At 37.6% G+C, this 18253-nt stretch overlaps 1 protein-coding gene across 5 annotated transcripts; it reads right to left on the reverse strand.

The window, feature by feature from the left end:
* Positions 1-944: 944 nt before the first annotated feature.
* Positions 945-18241, reverse strand: RAD17 (RAD17 checkpoint clamp loader component). 5 transcript variants are annotated; one of them, XM_071732344.1, is made up of 16 exons: positions 18011-18241; positions 16499-16768; positions 15028-15111; positions 14181-14337; positions 13592-13728; positions 12594-12646; positions 12375-12500; positions 12215-12284; positions 11513-11624; positions 9276-9470; positions 7966-8051; positions 7255-7401; positions 6706-6852; positions 5825-5945; positions 4540-4597; positions 945-2234 (listed from the first exon to the last, which is right to left on the reverse strand). In XM_071732344.1, exons 1-16 carry the CDS (start codon positions 18050-18052, stop codon positions 1967-1969), a joined length of 2073 nt encoding a protein of 690 aa, XP_071588445.1. In that variant the 5' UTR covers positions 18053-18241; the 3' UTR covers positions 945-1966. The 5 variants fall into 5 exon arrangements, with proteins under 5 accessions (XP_071588445.1, XP_071588444.1, XP_071588440.1 ...); XM_071732343.1 differs by lacking the exon at positions 18011-18241 and having other exon boundaries at positions 16481-16619; XM_071732339.1 differs by lacking the exon at positions 18011-18241 and having other exon boundaries at positions 16290-16566.
* Between the last annotated feature and the right edge of the window lie 12 nt (positions 18242-18253).

Below are 18253 nucleotides of genomic sequence, written 5' to 3' on the forward strand. Positions count from 1 at the left end.
TCTGCGTCAGCAGTGCCCAACAACCCAGCACCCCCTACCCAGAGGAGTGACAGTGGAGGACACTCAAGCCCCACCTCATCCTGAGAAAACATTTGCAACAAACACGAGGGCTGCCAGCTGTGCTCTTGACCACCCCCAGCCTACAAAAAACTGTCCACATGGACAGGATGGGCCTGGGGAGGACAGGCAGGCATTGTGCCTGCTGGCAGATAAACAACCACAGTAGCTGTCAGTCCTTACCTTTGGTTTACCTGGGGATTGATTTAGTGTTAATTTGGCATTGGCTTTAATGAGGCACCCACAAGCACTTTAATAATTTGGGGCTTTCATACTCCTCACACATTTTGCACTCCCCTGCAGTTCAGAGGCAAGACCACAGACATTCAAGCACAAGAGAACAGAATAATGACTTTTTCTTTCATAGTGTTTTTATATGGAAGGTTTTACACAAATTACTATGAATGCTGTAGTTGAAAATAACAGATCTCTACTACAACTTGTAAGTAACCAGGTATTGATTATTGCCCTAGAAGGGGCAAGGCAACAGTATTGCAAAGTAGTTGATGTGAAAGTAACACTTGTATTGCTATGTGCTACTACTGTAAGGAAAGCTGAAAAGTTATAAAGAAGTAGCTTGGAGTTTTGCTGGCAAAGTAAAAATCAGAATTCCATGCTTTCCTGTAATTTGTACCAGAGACCCCTTGGGAGCACAGAAAGGCTCAGCACACAGAGATATCAACTGCAGGAGGCCCAAGTCAAGTGAGTGGGGGGAGCATATCCAAAGCCCCCTGGAAAGGGGCAGAGGTGTTGTGGAGCATCAACAGCCGAAAACATTTTGATGTTGCTGTAAGGAAAATAACTGTAACAGAATTTAAGAGTTAAGTGCCAAATTCCCTCTTCAAAATGAAACAATAAGTAATACATGGAAAGACCACACCTGTCACTTAAGAGAAAACTGAACTTTTTAATAGCAGCATTAATTCCAAGGTTATAATGGATATGCATGTATTTTCTTCTGCTAAACTTTGGATGTAAGCAACACAAATGCAAACATAAATTACACACACTCTTAAGGTTTCATTTTTTTTCTTATATCTGTTGTATCTCTAACTACAGCAACATCTTCATTTGCATGGACCACTCCCAGTTCAGAGAAACACTGAAGTATTGAGCAGTCTGTTCAGACACCACAACACTCCTGGTGTGTCCACTGCCACAAGATCATTCTACCCCCCAACATAACTGCAGCTTAAGAAAAAAAAATGCACACTACACCATTAACTTCCTGCAGAACACAAAGGACAAGAAGGATTTATGCTTGATTGTTGTATTATCCCCTCCATCTCCATAAGTTAAGAAAATATCTTTCAAAAAGGAATTCAAAATAGTATGTTGTACAACGTATGTTCAACTTACATAAAAATCTGTGGCTGAGTACAAAACAGTATTAGTACAGTAGTTTTATTGGTAATCAAACTTTCTACATTTACACTTCAGTCTCTTCTTTCAGAAGGGCCAAGCTTCCAATCTTTTTTTTGAAGGTATGAATTTTAGTAGAACCTTCAAATCCTAACAAACATGAAATATGTACTCAGGAAACACACTGTACAACTGCAAAGTAAATTAAAATGTGTAAAAAATAAAAATAAGTTAAGAGTGAAGCTGCTTATCTAGTGTCTCTTTCAAACTAATTTAATTCATTTGTTATTCTCTTCTTATCAATATAGATTGTTTCACGGATCAGGAGAGGCAGGGAATAGCTTGCAATTTAGCATTCAGCTCAGGTCTGATCCTGTGAAGTTATGAGAAAGCTGAGGAGAGTTGTCCCAGTGCTGACACAGCATGTGCAGACTTGGCCTCCTCACCCACCAGAGCAGCTCAAACTTTATTTCTGTGCAGTCCAGATTCTTGCCCTTGTACCAGATTAATCCAGTTGGGCAGGTCAGGGGCTGATATTTTGCTCAACTCAGTCGCTGTCATATTCCTCTATTTTTAATTCATCTTCCTCCATGATTGCTTGAACTGCAACAGGCTGAGGCTGGCTGCAAGGCAGCTCACTTCCACTGCACTGGCTCGAAGACAGAGGGAATCCATCTGATTCATTCTCACTCATTTTGTTTTTCTCCATCTCTGCAGTCATCTCCATAGCACAGGCATTGGAATGGTCCCCCTCCAAGGTAACAAATAAGTCTGGTATCCCAGGATCTTTGTCAGTAAGCGTTTCAAGCTTTAGCCTGTAAAATCATCAACAACACTGAGTTACCACAAAAATTCCTCTGCTTTTCCACATGGAAGCTGCAGTAGAAGACTGGCTGTGTACCACATATCACCCACCTTCACAGCTTCGTTTCCTGCCCATAACTCTTTCCACCAGTCACAGTTACCTCATGCTCACCACTCCCTTCATCATTAAGTGCTTACAGCTCTGTGCATGTCTTCCATGCACTGATATTGGTGCCCAGAACATGACACTGCCCATCTCAGGGGGCAGCCTACAGAAGACATGGGGCTGCTCTTGGGGAAGGACTGCTCTAGGTACTCCCACACCCCATCTGCAGCACAGGGAAACACCACACTCTTATTTGTGCTCCCACTGCTGCTTGAAGTTTCTTCCTCATGGTGACTGTGGGTTTTCTGAGCTTTCTTCATGCACAGGAGCTGCTCACATTAACTTAGTGACAGCAGCCCATGGCACATTAGAGCCCTTCCAAGCAGAACTGGAATCCTTTAGGATTTCAGCAAGCAAACAACTTGAAACAAACACATTTAAAAATAGTGGAAATAATTTTACATTTTATAACTTATCTTACTATTTGGACTTATTTCTAGCATCTCTGTAGCAGTATTTTTTGTTTAGTACTTTTACTTTTAAATAATACTTTTCCTGTATTATTTTTCCCACTTTACATGGGAATAATAACTTAGCACAATACTGACAAAACCTCATCCTGACTCCAATTCCAAGTGCTCATATAACCATGCACCCTCAATGCCAGTTTTCTTACTTCCCATTCCATTAATAAATATAATGGAAAACACGTAAAATATTCTTATTTCCACTGAAACAGACACACATATTAATTTAAAGACTTCTTAGTAACACAAAATAAATTATTTTCAATTCGAATTTCAGAAGAAAGCAAGTGCTTACCAAAATGCCTATATTTCTCTACACTTCCTTCCCAAAATAGTGACCAAATGAAAAAGAATTACTGGGGGAAGTTACCCCCTAGATGAAACTGTAAGTGACAGACACCCAACTTACTAATGCAGATACAAACCATTTATTAATATTTAAATGTATGCTGCAGACAAAACTAATGGCACAAGGATGTCTACAATTAATTTGTAAAGTCACAAATGTTTTGGCTTAGAGGAAATTGCAAAGAAATGCATCTGTTAGAGACACTTCGCTTTCTTCCTGGCTAGCAACCAAAATAGCATTTTAATTAACTGCTGGGGGAACAGGGTGGTTCCCAGTTAATTTTGCCTTTATGCTACAGGTCAGACAGCAGTGCCACAGCCATCAATTCAAGGGGCTTTGTTGGATGCTCTAACAAACTCTCTCTCAATTAAGAGATAAAAGAGTTAAGTCTTATTCCAGTTGTGATCTTAATCCTTTATTAGCAACAGACCAGGACGACTAAAACCCTGTTTAAATTTCAGAGATATCAAAGATACAGAAATGTACCCAAGGCTCCAGTGTAACTGGTGGCTACGATTCAGAAGGCTCAGTAGTCACAAACAATATGTCACGCCATGTCACCCCATGAGCACTGCACAGTCTCTAAGTAGAGCACTAGCACTACTCTTGCACTTGAATTACAAAGTATTTTTTCAATCTTTAACAAGTAGAGAGAGGAAATTTCAGTAGCTACAGTTTTATTTAAAAATGCGGAGGTTTACTCCAAGTAGCCCAATAGACAAAAATTCTGCAAAATAGGAACCAGTGCTGCTGATTTCAGAGGAAACACACATTAAAAATATTTTGTAGCTTCACAAATACACTACTGCTTCAAAGAAAGTAGGAATAATTCTCCAATATGGTTTCTTACACCAATTACACACATGTAAACAAAATGTTCTGACTTCCCAAGTAATGTTTTATTTCATGAACAACAAGAGGCAAATCATACTCTACTCTTCACATCAATTCTGTTTTATTCTCACATAAATGTTTGTGATTGTCAAGAAAAATATTCTAGTCTAGTCTATTTCTCCAGATGCCCTGGAGAAAAACAGATAGGGCTAGGATAGATCTAATATTTGGTATAATGGAAAAGAAAACTAAAAAAGGACTAAAAGCAAGACTATAGTAAAAATGTTGCTACAGCTGTTCTAAGGATAAATAAATTAGAACTGTAAAAAAATTTGACAAAATACAGAATTACGCTTCAAGTGAGGGAAAATATGACATTGGAGATGTACACTGAAGACATTTTTTAATGAAAGATCTGGTTTTCTTAATATATGAAGGAAGGAAGGAAAGTTGGGAAGGAGTATTGTTTTCTTTTAAAAAAAGACAGAAGTCAAGTTTACCTCCCAAAATGTCTTTTCAGTGGTAGCCTTCCAACATCTTGGATAAAAGCAATCTGAGCTGAGAATAAAGAATCACCATTATTAGACTGTGTAGATCACAATGCACATACAAGTAAATATAATCCACAAGTTTAATCAACTATTCCTGCATATATTTGCAATATTTTGATTATCAAAAATATTCACTGAACACTGCACATCAGTGCATATTATTTTTTTCAGACTGTTTACTATGTTACTATTTCCTACACGCTCAAACAAAACCAAAAAAAACAGGTATTCTTCAACTCTGTATTTATGACATATCCCACAGCCTGCCAAATAATTCATGATGTTAAGGCCCTAGTTAAGACATTAAACCTTTAAAAAAAAAAAAAAAAAAAAGTAGCATAGCATAAGTGATCTAACTGTCTAAACAGTAATATTTGGATTATTAAAAGTAAATTTTTCCACATGAACTATCTGCTATTGGATTACCCCAAATTACCAAATTACACATTTTCTTAGTACACTGCCAACTTGTTTTGTTTTTTCTTTAATCTGGAAAAAGCTTTTTAAAGCCTTTTTAAGTGTGTTGATTTTACTAGAAAGGTATCAGCAAGCAATTATGATCTAGTTAATATTGCCTACTACATTTCTAAAAATCTTAACAAATTCTTAGTAGATTTAAAAGAAGCCTTAAGTCTAAGAAAATAAACTAATAAATAAATAAATAATGAATAGGAAATGGGGAAAGAGGTATGAGATAACAGTTAACTCTTGCAAGGGAAAAATGTTGCCAGTACAGCTCCTCAGAAACCTGTGCTAGGACCTGGGCTACCCAGTGCATTCTTAAACAGAGGTGGAGAGTGAGATGAGTAAGTCTGCCAGTGCTACCCAGGGAGAAAAACTAGTAAAGATTTTAGTGGGCAGACAAAAAACTCTGCAAAGACCTTAAGAGAATGAGTGAGAGGGCAACCTGCTGAAATTGAAAAGAACAGATACTATAAACAGATGCAGCAGAAAAAGGAAGTATTAGGTCAAATACTCAAACATGAGGACACCATCTTGCCTATTTCTAAAACATTATATATGCCTTGCTCCTGTCAAGAAGTTGTAGTTCTTTCAAGTTACATGACTTTAAAAGTGCTCTTCATGCTTCAGACTTAACAGGATAGCTCTAAGTTTGGCTATATTACTAGAAAAAAATAATTGAGGTATCAGTTATTGACATTTTAGGTTACAAATTTTTTCATTATGCTTTAATTGCAGAAGAGTCCAGTATCAAGAGATACACTTATCTTACCTTGGTTTCTCATTGGGTTTGCTAACATAGCAAGATAAGGCAATAGCTCTGTCTGAAGACACTCTGGTGGTAAACAGAAGCTTGAAAAGAGAGATTTTGCAGCAAGGCAGTTTTCTTGATACTGTGTCAGGTGAAAAAGAAACACAAGTGAAATCATTACCAATAAGACATTCTGTAGCCTAAAAAAAACAAACTTTCTTCTTTCCTGCTGGATGACTACATGTAAGCTACTGAAAAAGAGACCAGCAGTTAAAGTGTTAACATATACAGATCACAAAAACTGTAAATTCCTTCATTTTTGCCTTTTGCTAGGCTTCAGATTTCCAGAAAATATTTATTCCCTGATCAGAGAATTACCCACTGATCCAGGCAAATATTATTTTGCCAGATACAGCAGAATTACTAGTTCCAATGTAAAAATTGCCAAGAACTTTGGCATCTCATGAACATGCTATTGCTGCTAAACACCTAAGACACAACAGCATTAATTTGCTAAGATTATGCAACAGCTACTGTCATTTAAGCTCCACAAAAAATTTCCTTTAGGAATCATTTTTAATATTTCAACGCTTGTGTCTCTACTAACTTAGGATTAGACTCCCAGCAGTATGACAACTTGAACACAGGAATCAGTCTTTGTCAGACACCTCCAATTTATTCTTCCTTAAAAGAATAATACAAAGTAACTCGTATAACAAGTGCTTTTTCTAAGTAGCTTGTATCAAAATAGAGTATTGAAAAGTTTAGCACTGTGAGCAGATCTCTCTTCCATAGGACTCAGCTGTCATACCTTACCAAAAAAAAAAAAAAAAAAAGAACAAAAACCAAACAAACAAACAAAAAAACCCAAACACACACAGAAACAACCACCAAGTATTTACCTTTTTACTGATAAAGAACCACTGGGGTTTATGTAAAGGCCGGAACCCCATCCCTCCTTGGTGGTGGGCAAAGGCTCTGGATGTATTTGAATGTATGACCCCCCTGGTAGCCACAGATGTGCTGTATTTATCCATCACAAGCCGTGTCTGAGAGAGAAACCAGGCATCATGTGAATGAGTCTCTGAGCATGCCTCGTTCCAACTAAAACACTGTAACTGCAGTGACACCACATGCCCAGAGTATGTTTACTGTGAAACTTTTACTCAAAGCAGGTCAAGGAAAAAGCTAGATGAATTCCTTCACAGAAGAGGCATACAGACTCCCAACACACTTTTATCATAAATTTGTTCCCCTTAAAAATACTTTGTAAAGTATTTTACAAAGACCCACTATAATAAAATATTGATGGAACCTGGACAAAAAGCTGTGCTTCCCCTATAGATGATGTATTTTTAGCACTCATTAGCAATTCACACTTCCAAGAAAAGTCTAGAAGCTCAGTATCAGACTATTTAAAACAAATGTGCATGTAAAAAAACGCCACTTACGCTCCAATTGCTACAAAGGACATCAGCAGCACTCAAATATTCACTGGCTCTCACTACATCATCTATATCAGAAAAAAAGTCTACATAGTTCTGGTGAAGGTATAAATTAAACATGCTTCCAGGCATATGCGATTTTTCCACAATATCCTATTAAGAAAAAAAAAAAAAATGAAGTTGATGCTTTAAACAATGTACAAGGAAAAGCATCCTATGCATTTAGATGGTTAGGGAGCAGGCACACATCATCTGCAAAGCAATGCTTCTGTACAAAAAGGAGTTCAGTTTGCTTCCAATGAGCAATAATGGTGAGGATGGAGAGGCAGAATCCATTGCTGCCTTCAACTCTCTTAATGGGTGGCAATAAAAAAGTGATTTCAGAGTCTTCTTGGCAATGCACAGTGAAAGGATGGGAGGTGACAATCACAGGCTGCAGCAAGGGAAAGTCCACCTTCAACTACATGTCCATCAGTGAAGTGAGAGAATCTGTCCCTGGAGATACTCAAAATTTGACAGCTCAAGAGCCTGGGAACATTATCCACCTTTGCAGTTAGCCTCCAGAGGTCCCTTCTAGATTATTCTGTAACAGAATAGGCTGAACACATGTGTTAGAATCAGTGACAAAACCACTGTGCTTGAGAATTGGCATCAAATCACTTTGAGTCTGTTTTGCTTTCAAACCTAAGTGGAATCAAGTTATTATTGCAGATGTACCTCAGGCTGAATAAGCAAGGTGTCTCGGCGGTATTCTGATAAGTGAGCAGGCAGCTGTGGAAACTCTGATTCTGACACTGGTTCTCCTACAAAGGATTTTACAATCTTTAGTCTTTTAGTATCAGAAATGCTGTCACATTTCTGCACATCAAAAAGAGCCAGAAGAAAGAGACACACATTTCAGATTAAATATTCAAAATTACACTAAAAATTAGATAGGAACAAGAATAGAATCGTGTAACTGCATGAATAATTTTTTTCATTTATTGAGCATCATTTTTAGTGACTGTCAGCTCTAAAAGCAACTAAATTACACCATTTTCAGTTCCCAGAAAGCTCTTGGTGCAGCTAAAAGTACTCAATTATACAGTCAATATTACCTAGTAAGTAAAATGTAATCAGTGACATTACACTTCATTTAACAAATTCCATCTAATTATTTTCATATTCCCTCATCTCACTGTTTCTCCTTAGTTGATTTTGGAACTGATATTGCGAATTACTACCAAAAATGCAGACAGCCACAAGCATTATGAATCCTGATCTATCTGCATGCAGACAGTACTACTTTAATAAGAACCAAATGCTTATGAATTACAGTTTTTAAATGTTAAAAAACAGTACTGCGGCCACACACAGGAAGCAGACAAGCAAATTCACAGAATCTGAGTGTGTAAAAGGTAGAACTTTCAGTAGCAGTAAGGTGGAAAGTAATTTGAAGAGGGGGAAAGGGAGACAGCAGGGTATAACAGAGACATGGAAGAGGTTTTCAAGTCAGAAAGGATAAAGCACATATGCCTGTTAAGAGGAAACAAGGAGCTGAGATAAAAAGTAGGGAGGAGAAGAGAGCAGGAGGAATCAAACTTGGCAGCACAAATGAGGAAGGCAGTAGCTATGCTGCTGCAGGCCTGTTCTGTAACCTCCAGGAATACAGACAGACTGTAACAGTACAAGAACATGTAATTCCACACAAAAGCAAAATCTGCTTTTGCACAGAGTAACAACTGCAGTGGCTTAACTATCTAGCTTTGTGTGCATAACAACAAGTGGATCTAATGCAACTGGAGTTATGCAGTTTCACTACACAGATGCAGTAGTACAGCTTAATCAAACTTTCATTTACCTTTCATTTACCTAATCAGTACAGAAAGCTGCTACTATAGTAGCAACTTTTATTACTGTTTTTATACTGTTGTTAATGCCCAAACACATTAATTGCAGCTCACCTTTAAGTTTCACTTTAGCAAATTTGGATATTAGCAGCTGACATGCATTGCCCACTGAAAGGAAGAGTAAGTCAAAGTTCTTACTTTTGCTGTAAAGTATTTTCCCCAGAGCATGAAAAAGAAAGATGGAAGCATCTTTGCCACCAATAGCTTGTATCTCCTGGTCTTCTGAAGTGCCAGATTTACTTTTCTTTCTTACTTTAGAGACTTCTGCTCCTTCATCTTTCAGTGTGGAGTGCCTGTTTTTCCTTGACCAAAATTCCTTCTCTAATGAACAGTCTATTAATAAAAGCAAAAATACAATCAGGATAAAGTACGTGAATCTAAAAAAAGTTTTCTGTTATATTGCTATTGCTAATGCTCCAAACAAATACATAACAATAATAACATCAGAAAAGGTTATATAGATAGGGGCATTTAAAGAAAATTAATTTATTAGGAAGGCAGCCCAATCAGCTGAACTAGCACACTTCATTCCACACATAACTGTGGCCAAGTAATTTTGAATAATAAATATCTGTTTCTAAAAAAAGGTAGTATTCTTGCTTATTTTTCTTTTAGCTCTGATGCACCCAACTTCCCTTCCTTAAAAAATTCTTCTTTAAAAAGTACAAGCACAAATATATTTAAATTCTATTTCATTTACGTTCTGTTCACTTACCAATTTATCTTCTATTTGCATTATCTGTATAATACTCTCACTGAAATATAAGGCAGCAAAGAAAACCATTCATTTAGGTGATTCTTCCAACAGTCTACTGATTTCCACAATGTTCTAAGCTCCACAGCATAAACCCCTCCTTCTACTCTAATTTAAAACTCCAAAATTTTCACTCACAATTTGATTTCATGGCAGATGAATGTTCCTTATCAAACAAAGAGAACTTTTAAGATATTATTTTCTTTCCTCCCACGATTACCATGGATTCATTTGATCCATGAGTACTACCACTGCTTGTGTTTAAACACATAAATAAGAAATTATTCATATATAAAAACCACTACAGCATTTTAGAAGATTGGCAAGGAGGTGAGGTGTCTCCAAAATATCACCAACTGCAAATCACTTATCTAACTGAAATATGTAAACAACTAAAAAAGTTACATTTAACATGAAGGCATCTCTTCTCAATCTGTTAGAGAAAATGTGAGAAGAGAATGGTCAGTGTGCATGGCTTGTGTACATGAGTCCAAGATGTCATGTCCACAAGCTGTCAAGCCATGAGCCTTTGTTTTCTCCATAACACTAAGGTTTTTTAATTTCCAATGAAACTTTTTTTAAATTACACAAACTGGTGATTTTTAGATTATTTAGATTTACTACAGTGTGTAGAAGCTACTTAGCATCTAGCAGTGAGATACTGCAAACTTTCCTCGGCTATCCCCAACCTACTACTTTTTCAGCTTAATGGAATTACCATCAATATGGTTTTACTGAGAAGAATTTTGTACTTTGCCAATTAATATAGAACAATAAAAACTCTGTATGCTACAAGAAAACATGAGTAAAAATTTAATTTCTATGTCAGCAAGTTAAACCTAGTAACTTGACTCTCCCAAGTAATTTAACAAACACAGCTAAGTAAATTTCAGTGTACTCTAGAACTCTACAGCACTCCCTCTTACAACAAAAACTTGAAAAATACATTTAATCCTGTATTCCGTGAGCACATTTTCTGTTTGCAAGGTGCTTGTGAGAGAAAACAAACACAAGCAACACGGGCACTTTACAATACACAGCAGAAGACAGTTGTTGAGGTCGCTTTTATTTCTAAGTTAACAACAAATGCTGGCACCATCTAACAGTTCTCAGAATGAACTACACTTGCCAGAGGGTAGCTTTTAAAAATGGTAGTTTATATAACTCATATATATACATTTCTTAACAATTATTTACTTCAAGTCAGTGGGCTACTTCAGTAATGCTTTAAGGGAGATGTAAAGACACACAGAGCTATAATGAACCAAGCAATAAAGACACACCATGCAAACTAAGGTTGCATCATAAAAGCTTTGGTTAATAAACACACACCAACAGCAAACATATCAAGAAGAAAAAAGGGCATTTCATGAAATTATTTAAACATATTTATAGCATTATTACTCAGTTTTAAGATTGCATGTAACAGTCATGAAATGGAGCACTCTCAGTTTAAAAAAGACAAATCACCACCAAACAAACTGTGTGCCTTTCATTCCTGCTCCAGAGCACCATGCCAAAAGTGTTTTGCAAAGCTAACACAATACCTTCACAGCAGAAACAGCCAAAATGTCATTCACTTGTTAAAATTAACACTAACTTTAGGAAAAAAAAAAGTTACCTTTCACAGAATAAAACTGAAGACTGTTTATTGCACTTCTTATATCACCTGAACAACCTCTGCAAAGCAGCTCCAGAGAATTTCTATCAAGAGGAGAGTTCTTTTCTCTGTTCTACAAGGAAAAGCAACATTCAAAGCAGTAAGAAAAAGTAGGAAAAGGAGTATTTCAATATTATTCTGGCTGTGGAGACCCACCTCTGATACACTCCATAAACAGACTACAGTGCACCATGTGCTCCAATAATGTTATACTACTACCTTTAAAACATTTAATTCATTTAAGCACATTGCCAGATTTTATATGGCAATATCAAAAATCACTCAGTATTATTCTTGGTTGTAATAAGAACAGTTCAGAAATAATACAGGATTTCAGCTTGTGACTTCTGTCTTTGACAAATACAATTAAAATTACTTCTAATCCTATTAGTTGTTCCTTATATACAGTTTCTATAATAAAAAAATAATTCAGAAATAATTTTGAAGATTTGGAAAAAAGGATCAAAACCAAGACATCTAAAAAACAGGACATCTTTCTAGTTTGTTCCTTGTTTTCTCTTGGGGGTTTCCTGGGCGTTTGGAGGTTTGCTATCAAAGATTAAGCAAATACAGTAATAAATATAACTAACATAGTTCAGCTATAAAAATCTGACATATTTTGGTCCCAGCACTACACAGAAGTTACCAGTTTTGACAACTTACCATACTAGCTTCTGTTGCAGCTATTCGATTAAGAACTTTCATCATACTTGTTGGTGCAACAGGCTTGAAACTGTTGAATTTCATTAAAAAAAAAAATAAAATAATTAGTTTCTGACTTCTCATTTATCTCAATCAAGTTTACTGAGATAAAAGATCTTACCTAATATGGGATATACACAACTCCTCTAGAATTTCCTTTGGGAACAGCAGCCTCTGGTTGCTGTCTCCACTGAAGTTATCTGAGATGATAAATACAAGAGGACATCTGCTTGTTCTAACAAATCTCCTAAACAGAAAAATAAGCAAACATGACAAGGATCAAAATTCAGTTTACTGCAAGTGGCTAGAGTTAATTATTAAAAACTTATCTGCAACTGACCTGAGAATGTCATGTAGACTGCTAGGGTCTCGATAGAATTGGTTAGGTATGTCCTAGTCAAAACAAATGAATTCCTGTCATTGAAAAAATAATCTTAAAAGAAGCTTTTTTTTGTCCTCATCTCCTAAGAAACAGCCTTGGCTGATTACATTGCTTGCTAGACAGAGTTTTACTCAGAGGATAAACACACAAGGCAGCAGCTCCACTGAGAGAGGACAGAATCTAGTATTTGAGATACAAATGGACCTGCACAAGGCAATGACTTCATGGAGAGAAATCACAGACAACTCTGCTTTCTAAATCCTACAGTACACCACATTACTTAGCTAGAATTTTTGTCTCATCTATTCTTGAAAGTTTACAGTCAACTTGACTATCAGAACTTACAGAATTCCTGTCAGAAAAAAAATGAAAAGCTCTGAAAGAAAACGCTGTTGAAGCACACCCCTTAGTAAGCAAAAATTTATTCATCTCCTGCACCTCCAATCACAGCTTCAACACCCTCAGAGTTCACACCTCTGCCCTAAATTATAACCCCTTCATAAGACCAGAGAATGCTAAAATTCAATTGTTTTCTGATTGCATTAATTCTCACATATCTTCTACATTCTCCTGCACCTTTAAGTATCAAGAACAGCAGGGTTTTCTCCCCTCTTCCTGTTTATACACATATTTCTTTATATTTCTATAAAGCTTATGATACAAGAACATGGGTTTGGCTCTTCAATCTTGTTTTGATCTAAATTTTTTATACTCTATTATGTATTTCTGTACACAAACTTGTCTCCAGTTTCCACCTAGGAGCTTATATAGTTTAACTGCAGGTAGAATTTGGCTCTAGCCTGCTGCAGAGGCTTAAACAGTAAATGAAGAACTAACCTGCAGTGAAGCAGGCAAACTTCTGGCAACACTAATCCACCAGCTGAAGCTACTTAGCATGGCAATATTATAATAAAAGGTATTGTTTTCAAAACAAGATTTCACAAGTTTTCACTTACTTCAATAAGAATAAGTTTTTTATCATTTTCTGAGGACTCCCCAAGCATCTGAAGTTTGTTATACTTATTTGCTCTTAATAGAAAATCTTGAAAGAGAGTTGCTTGGGCCTGACTTGGAAAAGAATGAAGATCTGAGTCTGGAAAAGAAAATTAATTAAAAATATGTGTTCTGTATTATACCAAGTAGAATATAAATACCCACAAGATACCCACTAATACACACCCACACTATTTTCTGTCAGTAGCAGCAGAACACCAGCAGCCAAGCCTGTTAGCAAGCACATTAAAAAGTTTAACAGAAGTGTCTAGTTTTATTTAATTCACTCAAATGGTATCCAGGCTGTTACACCATCTACAGTGATTTCAATTGCAAATTATTTTGGAGTAAACATTGTAAAAAAAGAAATCCCTTTTCAGATAAAAGCAACAGAAAGATTCTTATTAAACAGCAAGGATTTGAATACATGAGCATGAATCTAACTTTGTATGTCACAGAGATACAAAACAAAAAAAGCCCACAGAACACAAAAATCACAAAAGTACTGACAAGGAAAATAAAGAACATAGAATTAAAAATTAAATTACTTACAATGGCCAAATGTATTTCTTAAGTCTTCTTTTGTAAAGTCTACAGATATTGGATTGGTCCATTCTTGCACCTGGACACCAAGATCTCTTGCTAATATTTGAATAGTTGCAGTTTTTCCACAACCAGGAGGCCCAGTGAGCAGTAAAACAGGGTGACCCTGAGACAGGAAAAAAAAGAAGGGGGAGGGAGGTGAAATCCCAAACATCAAACATTATAAAGACTGAAAGTGGCTTGAATAGTGGTTGGATTTCTTCTACAGTGATTCTCTTTTTCCCATAAAACCTGAGTAAAGTATTTTGTGTTATTAATTTACCCACTGAACACTCAGACAGAAGGCAGCCTTGCTCTCAGTTTTCAGTGTGTTTGTTCATTCAACTGCACACGAGGTAGAGCACAAACGTAACAGATGCTGAGATGCAGACTCAGGTATGAAAAACACCAGGCAAGACTGGAAAATGGTGCCATGTGTCTAAGAATGCCCTTATGGCAAACAAGAGGTTAAAACCACCCTTTTATAACAAGTCAGAGCAATTTGAAATCTGCTAAGATACTTAAAATTAAACTTTGGGAGATAAAATGCAGGTACATGCACACGCTGAGGAGGTATGAACTGACTGGATGCTAGAAAACAGTGTTCTGAGCAAAACCAGAATCCATCTTTCAGCAGCATAAACCCTAAAAAATTGTACAAGCTCTAATCTATGTTTTAAAAATATTTCTTATAATGCAATAGATGTATAACCACTATCCATAAATTAAGCCTTTTTTTTAGTGAAATTAAAGTCCAGTTTAATCCAGCTTGCTTGTATGGTTGTATACTTCTAGCTGTTAACTCCAGCAAGAATACCTGCTTGGGCTGTCTCTGAAATATGTGCATTTTTAACCAGGTTTCAACTTCTTCAATCTTCTTCTTTTGCACAGCAAGGTCACTCTAAAACAAAGATTAAAATGTATGAAATCCATATATACAGCTCCTGGTTTCTAAGACTCTAATGATGAAATTCAAGAACAAAACATATGCCAACTAAAACAACAACAGACATTTATACTACAGTTACATATGTTTATGCTGTGTAGAAATAAGTGCAACAGTTAAGGAAATTAATTTCATAGAATCATAAAAGGGTTTGAGCTGGAAGGGAGCTTAAAGATTATCTAGTTCCAACCCCCCTTGCATGGGAACCTCCCACCAGACCAGGCTGCTCCAAGCCCCATCCAGCCTGGCCTTGAACACTGCCAGGGAGGGGGCAGACACAGCTTCCTTGGGCAACCTGTCTCAACACCCACAAATTAAATAATTTCTTCCTAATGTGTAACCTCAATCTCCCCTCCTCAAGTTTTAAACCATTTCCCCTTGTTCTTTCACTACACACCCATGTACAAAGCCCTACCCCAGCTTTCTTGTAGCCCCTTCAGATATTGGAAGGTTGCTGTAAGGTCAAACAAACAACCCATTGCTTGTAGTTAGGAAATAATTATTTATTATTCCCTGCATTACAATCTTGTCAATCTTGCCTGTTTGTGTCAATCTGCTTTATAACTACTGCTGGAGCTGGTGCTTTTTAAGACTCTACTGGCCCCAGTACTACACACAGATTTTTGAACATCTGCAAATCTCATGCAGCTTGCTTACCTTCTATCTTTAACTCAATACCTCCAGAGATCACTACAGAGTATTTAGGTGTAAAATAAAAGTATCACTTACAAGCTGGGAGACAGTTAATAACACACATCCTGTGTTAATAACACAGAAAAAAACTGTTCCACCAGCAGAACCAGTGCAGACAGGATTATTAAGAGATTTGAGTCTTTTCTCCTTGAAGCCCTGAAGTCCCACAGTGTCCCCCCCACCTGCAGAGCCTCAGACACAGGGGCAGCACCAACTGCAATTAGTCAAGCAATTAGTAGTCTGCTAACAGACTGCCCAGCTGCAATACAGTAACACACAAGACAGTTCTGGTTATCTTTCCCAAAAACTCAGTTCTCTCTCCTCCCTTTAGCTCTGGATTTTCCCAGGACTTGGAGCAATCAGATCTGGATGAAATTCAGTGAAGGTTCAGAAGTTTGTGAGTGGAAGGACAGGAAAACACAACTCATCAGCAGAGTTACCTTCTCAGGAAGCCTGGGGGAAAAAAATGCATCTCCTGCAGATAGATAACTCGTTAAAATCTTAACTGCAGGCAGCAAATCAATCACACCAGCACTTCTCTGCCCTAATGGAACAGGACACACCTGGGACCTGAGCATCCCCTGTTCATGACATTATGAACACAAGCACAACATTACAACTACAACAGCACCTGGAGTATCTCTCACACCTGAGTTTCAGGTTTGTATCTGTCTACCCATGGCTCATCATCAGACTGGCTCCAGTTCTTGGACTTGTTGCAAGGCAGTTCTGCTGAAGATGACTTTGCTCTTTTTCTAGGCAGAACTTTGGTTTTGCTGCTTTCTGGCACAAAATGCTGGTCCTTCTTCTTCTGCTTTCTGCCTGAGTTGCCTTCTAGAGGCTTCACAGGTATGGCACTAGAAGAAATATTTGTGTTCCCAAAGAAGTCATCAAATGAACGTGCCAACCAGTCTGTTACCTGGCAAGACACAAATGTTTCAGTATTAATAAAGCACTCTCCTCCCCTTCAGTCAGCACAGTTGTCTCTGTTGGAGATTTTTATCAAGTGTGCATAAGAATATCTTGCAGATGTAAAGCACTTTGTTAGCACTGAACACATGCTGCTAAATAAGGACATTTTATGCTTTTTGAATGTGTCAGTTACATGTTGCTCCAGTATTAAAAAAGGTCATCCCTTAGATATTGTGACAGTGTTTTGCAGCTAACTGGCAAATAAGAACAAGTTGTGGTAAATAAGAAGAAGTTGAAAATTCTACAAACACACATTCAAACAGAATAAGTAAAATTAAAAGAGTTAAGGACAAAAAAACAGCATAAGCTTATTAATACCATTTTTACATTAAGGTCTTGTGCACGTTGCCTCTGTATAATTTTCAGCATGTGCCTTTTTCCTTTACTTTTAACATTTAAAATGCAGCCACTCATGTTTAAAAGTTAGAAATAGGTAACAGACAAAAACTATTTAGGCAGCACAGTGAGTCAAGTATCACTCTCTGCTGTGGGAGGAAGCTCACCCTGACACAGAATGTGAATGTCACTTTTATCAGAATTCTGTCTGACAGTAACAAGGCTCAAAACTACAAATAGCATCAGTATTATTTTGGATTTAAGAAGCAGCCTGCTAGGACAGGAGTACAAACTTACACCCTAGGGCCACCTTTCAGCAGTAACATCACAGTGGCCAATCTCTGCTGAGAACTACATAACTTTGTAGCTCAGGAATTTGACAGGCTACACGCTGAAACACACTACTGTGAAAACAGAAATAAAAGGAAAGTATTTCTGGCACCTCCAGAAATACTCCAAAGTTTACATATGTTACAAATGAATGCAACAGACAAGGGACTATCTGACAAGAGGAAGCATTAGCCACGGTCAAAGAGGATTTGCCTCTGGCTGGTTTGTTTTTAACAATAACCCGACAAAAGCTATTTTTAGCTTAACTTGCGTATTTACCAGCAGGCCGGATACCACCGTGGGGTGAAGGGGTTTCCTTTTTACACATTACGCTCGTAAGAAAGATCTTGCCGTTAAGAAAAAAAAAAAAAAAAAAAAAAAAAAAAAAAAAAACAGGGAAAAAAAAAAAATCAACACGACAAAACATATAACGCATAACATATTACATAAGTAATTATGGGCCCTAAAAACATCGCTGCAACCTTCCTGAGGGGAGCTGAGAACCCCTCCCCCCCGGGCCTACCTCCGCCGGCGCCCCCGGCCTTCCCGAGGAGCTCCCAGACATCCTCAGCCCGGCCCGGGCCCATCCGCTGGGCCTGAGGGAAGAACCCGCTGGCGGAGCGGCGGGCGCCGAGGTAGCAGCCGAGCGGGATCCCGTGAAGCGACCGAACCTAGCGGGACCGGGCCGAACCCCCTCACACCGAACCGCCGAGCTCCTCAAAGGTCCTTCTTCTCCAGCGGCTCTTAGCTGCCCGCGGCGCGCCTG

The sequence above is a fragment of the Heliangelus exortis genome, chromosome Z (assembly GCF_036169615.1).
Source record: "Heliangelus exortis chromosome Z, bHelExo1.hap1, whole genome shotgun sequence".
NCBI lineage: Eukaryota > Metazoa > Chordata > Aves > Apodiformes > Trochilidae > Heliangelus > Heliangelus exortis.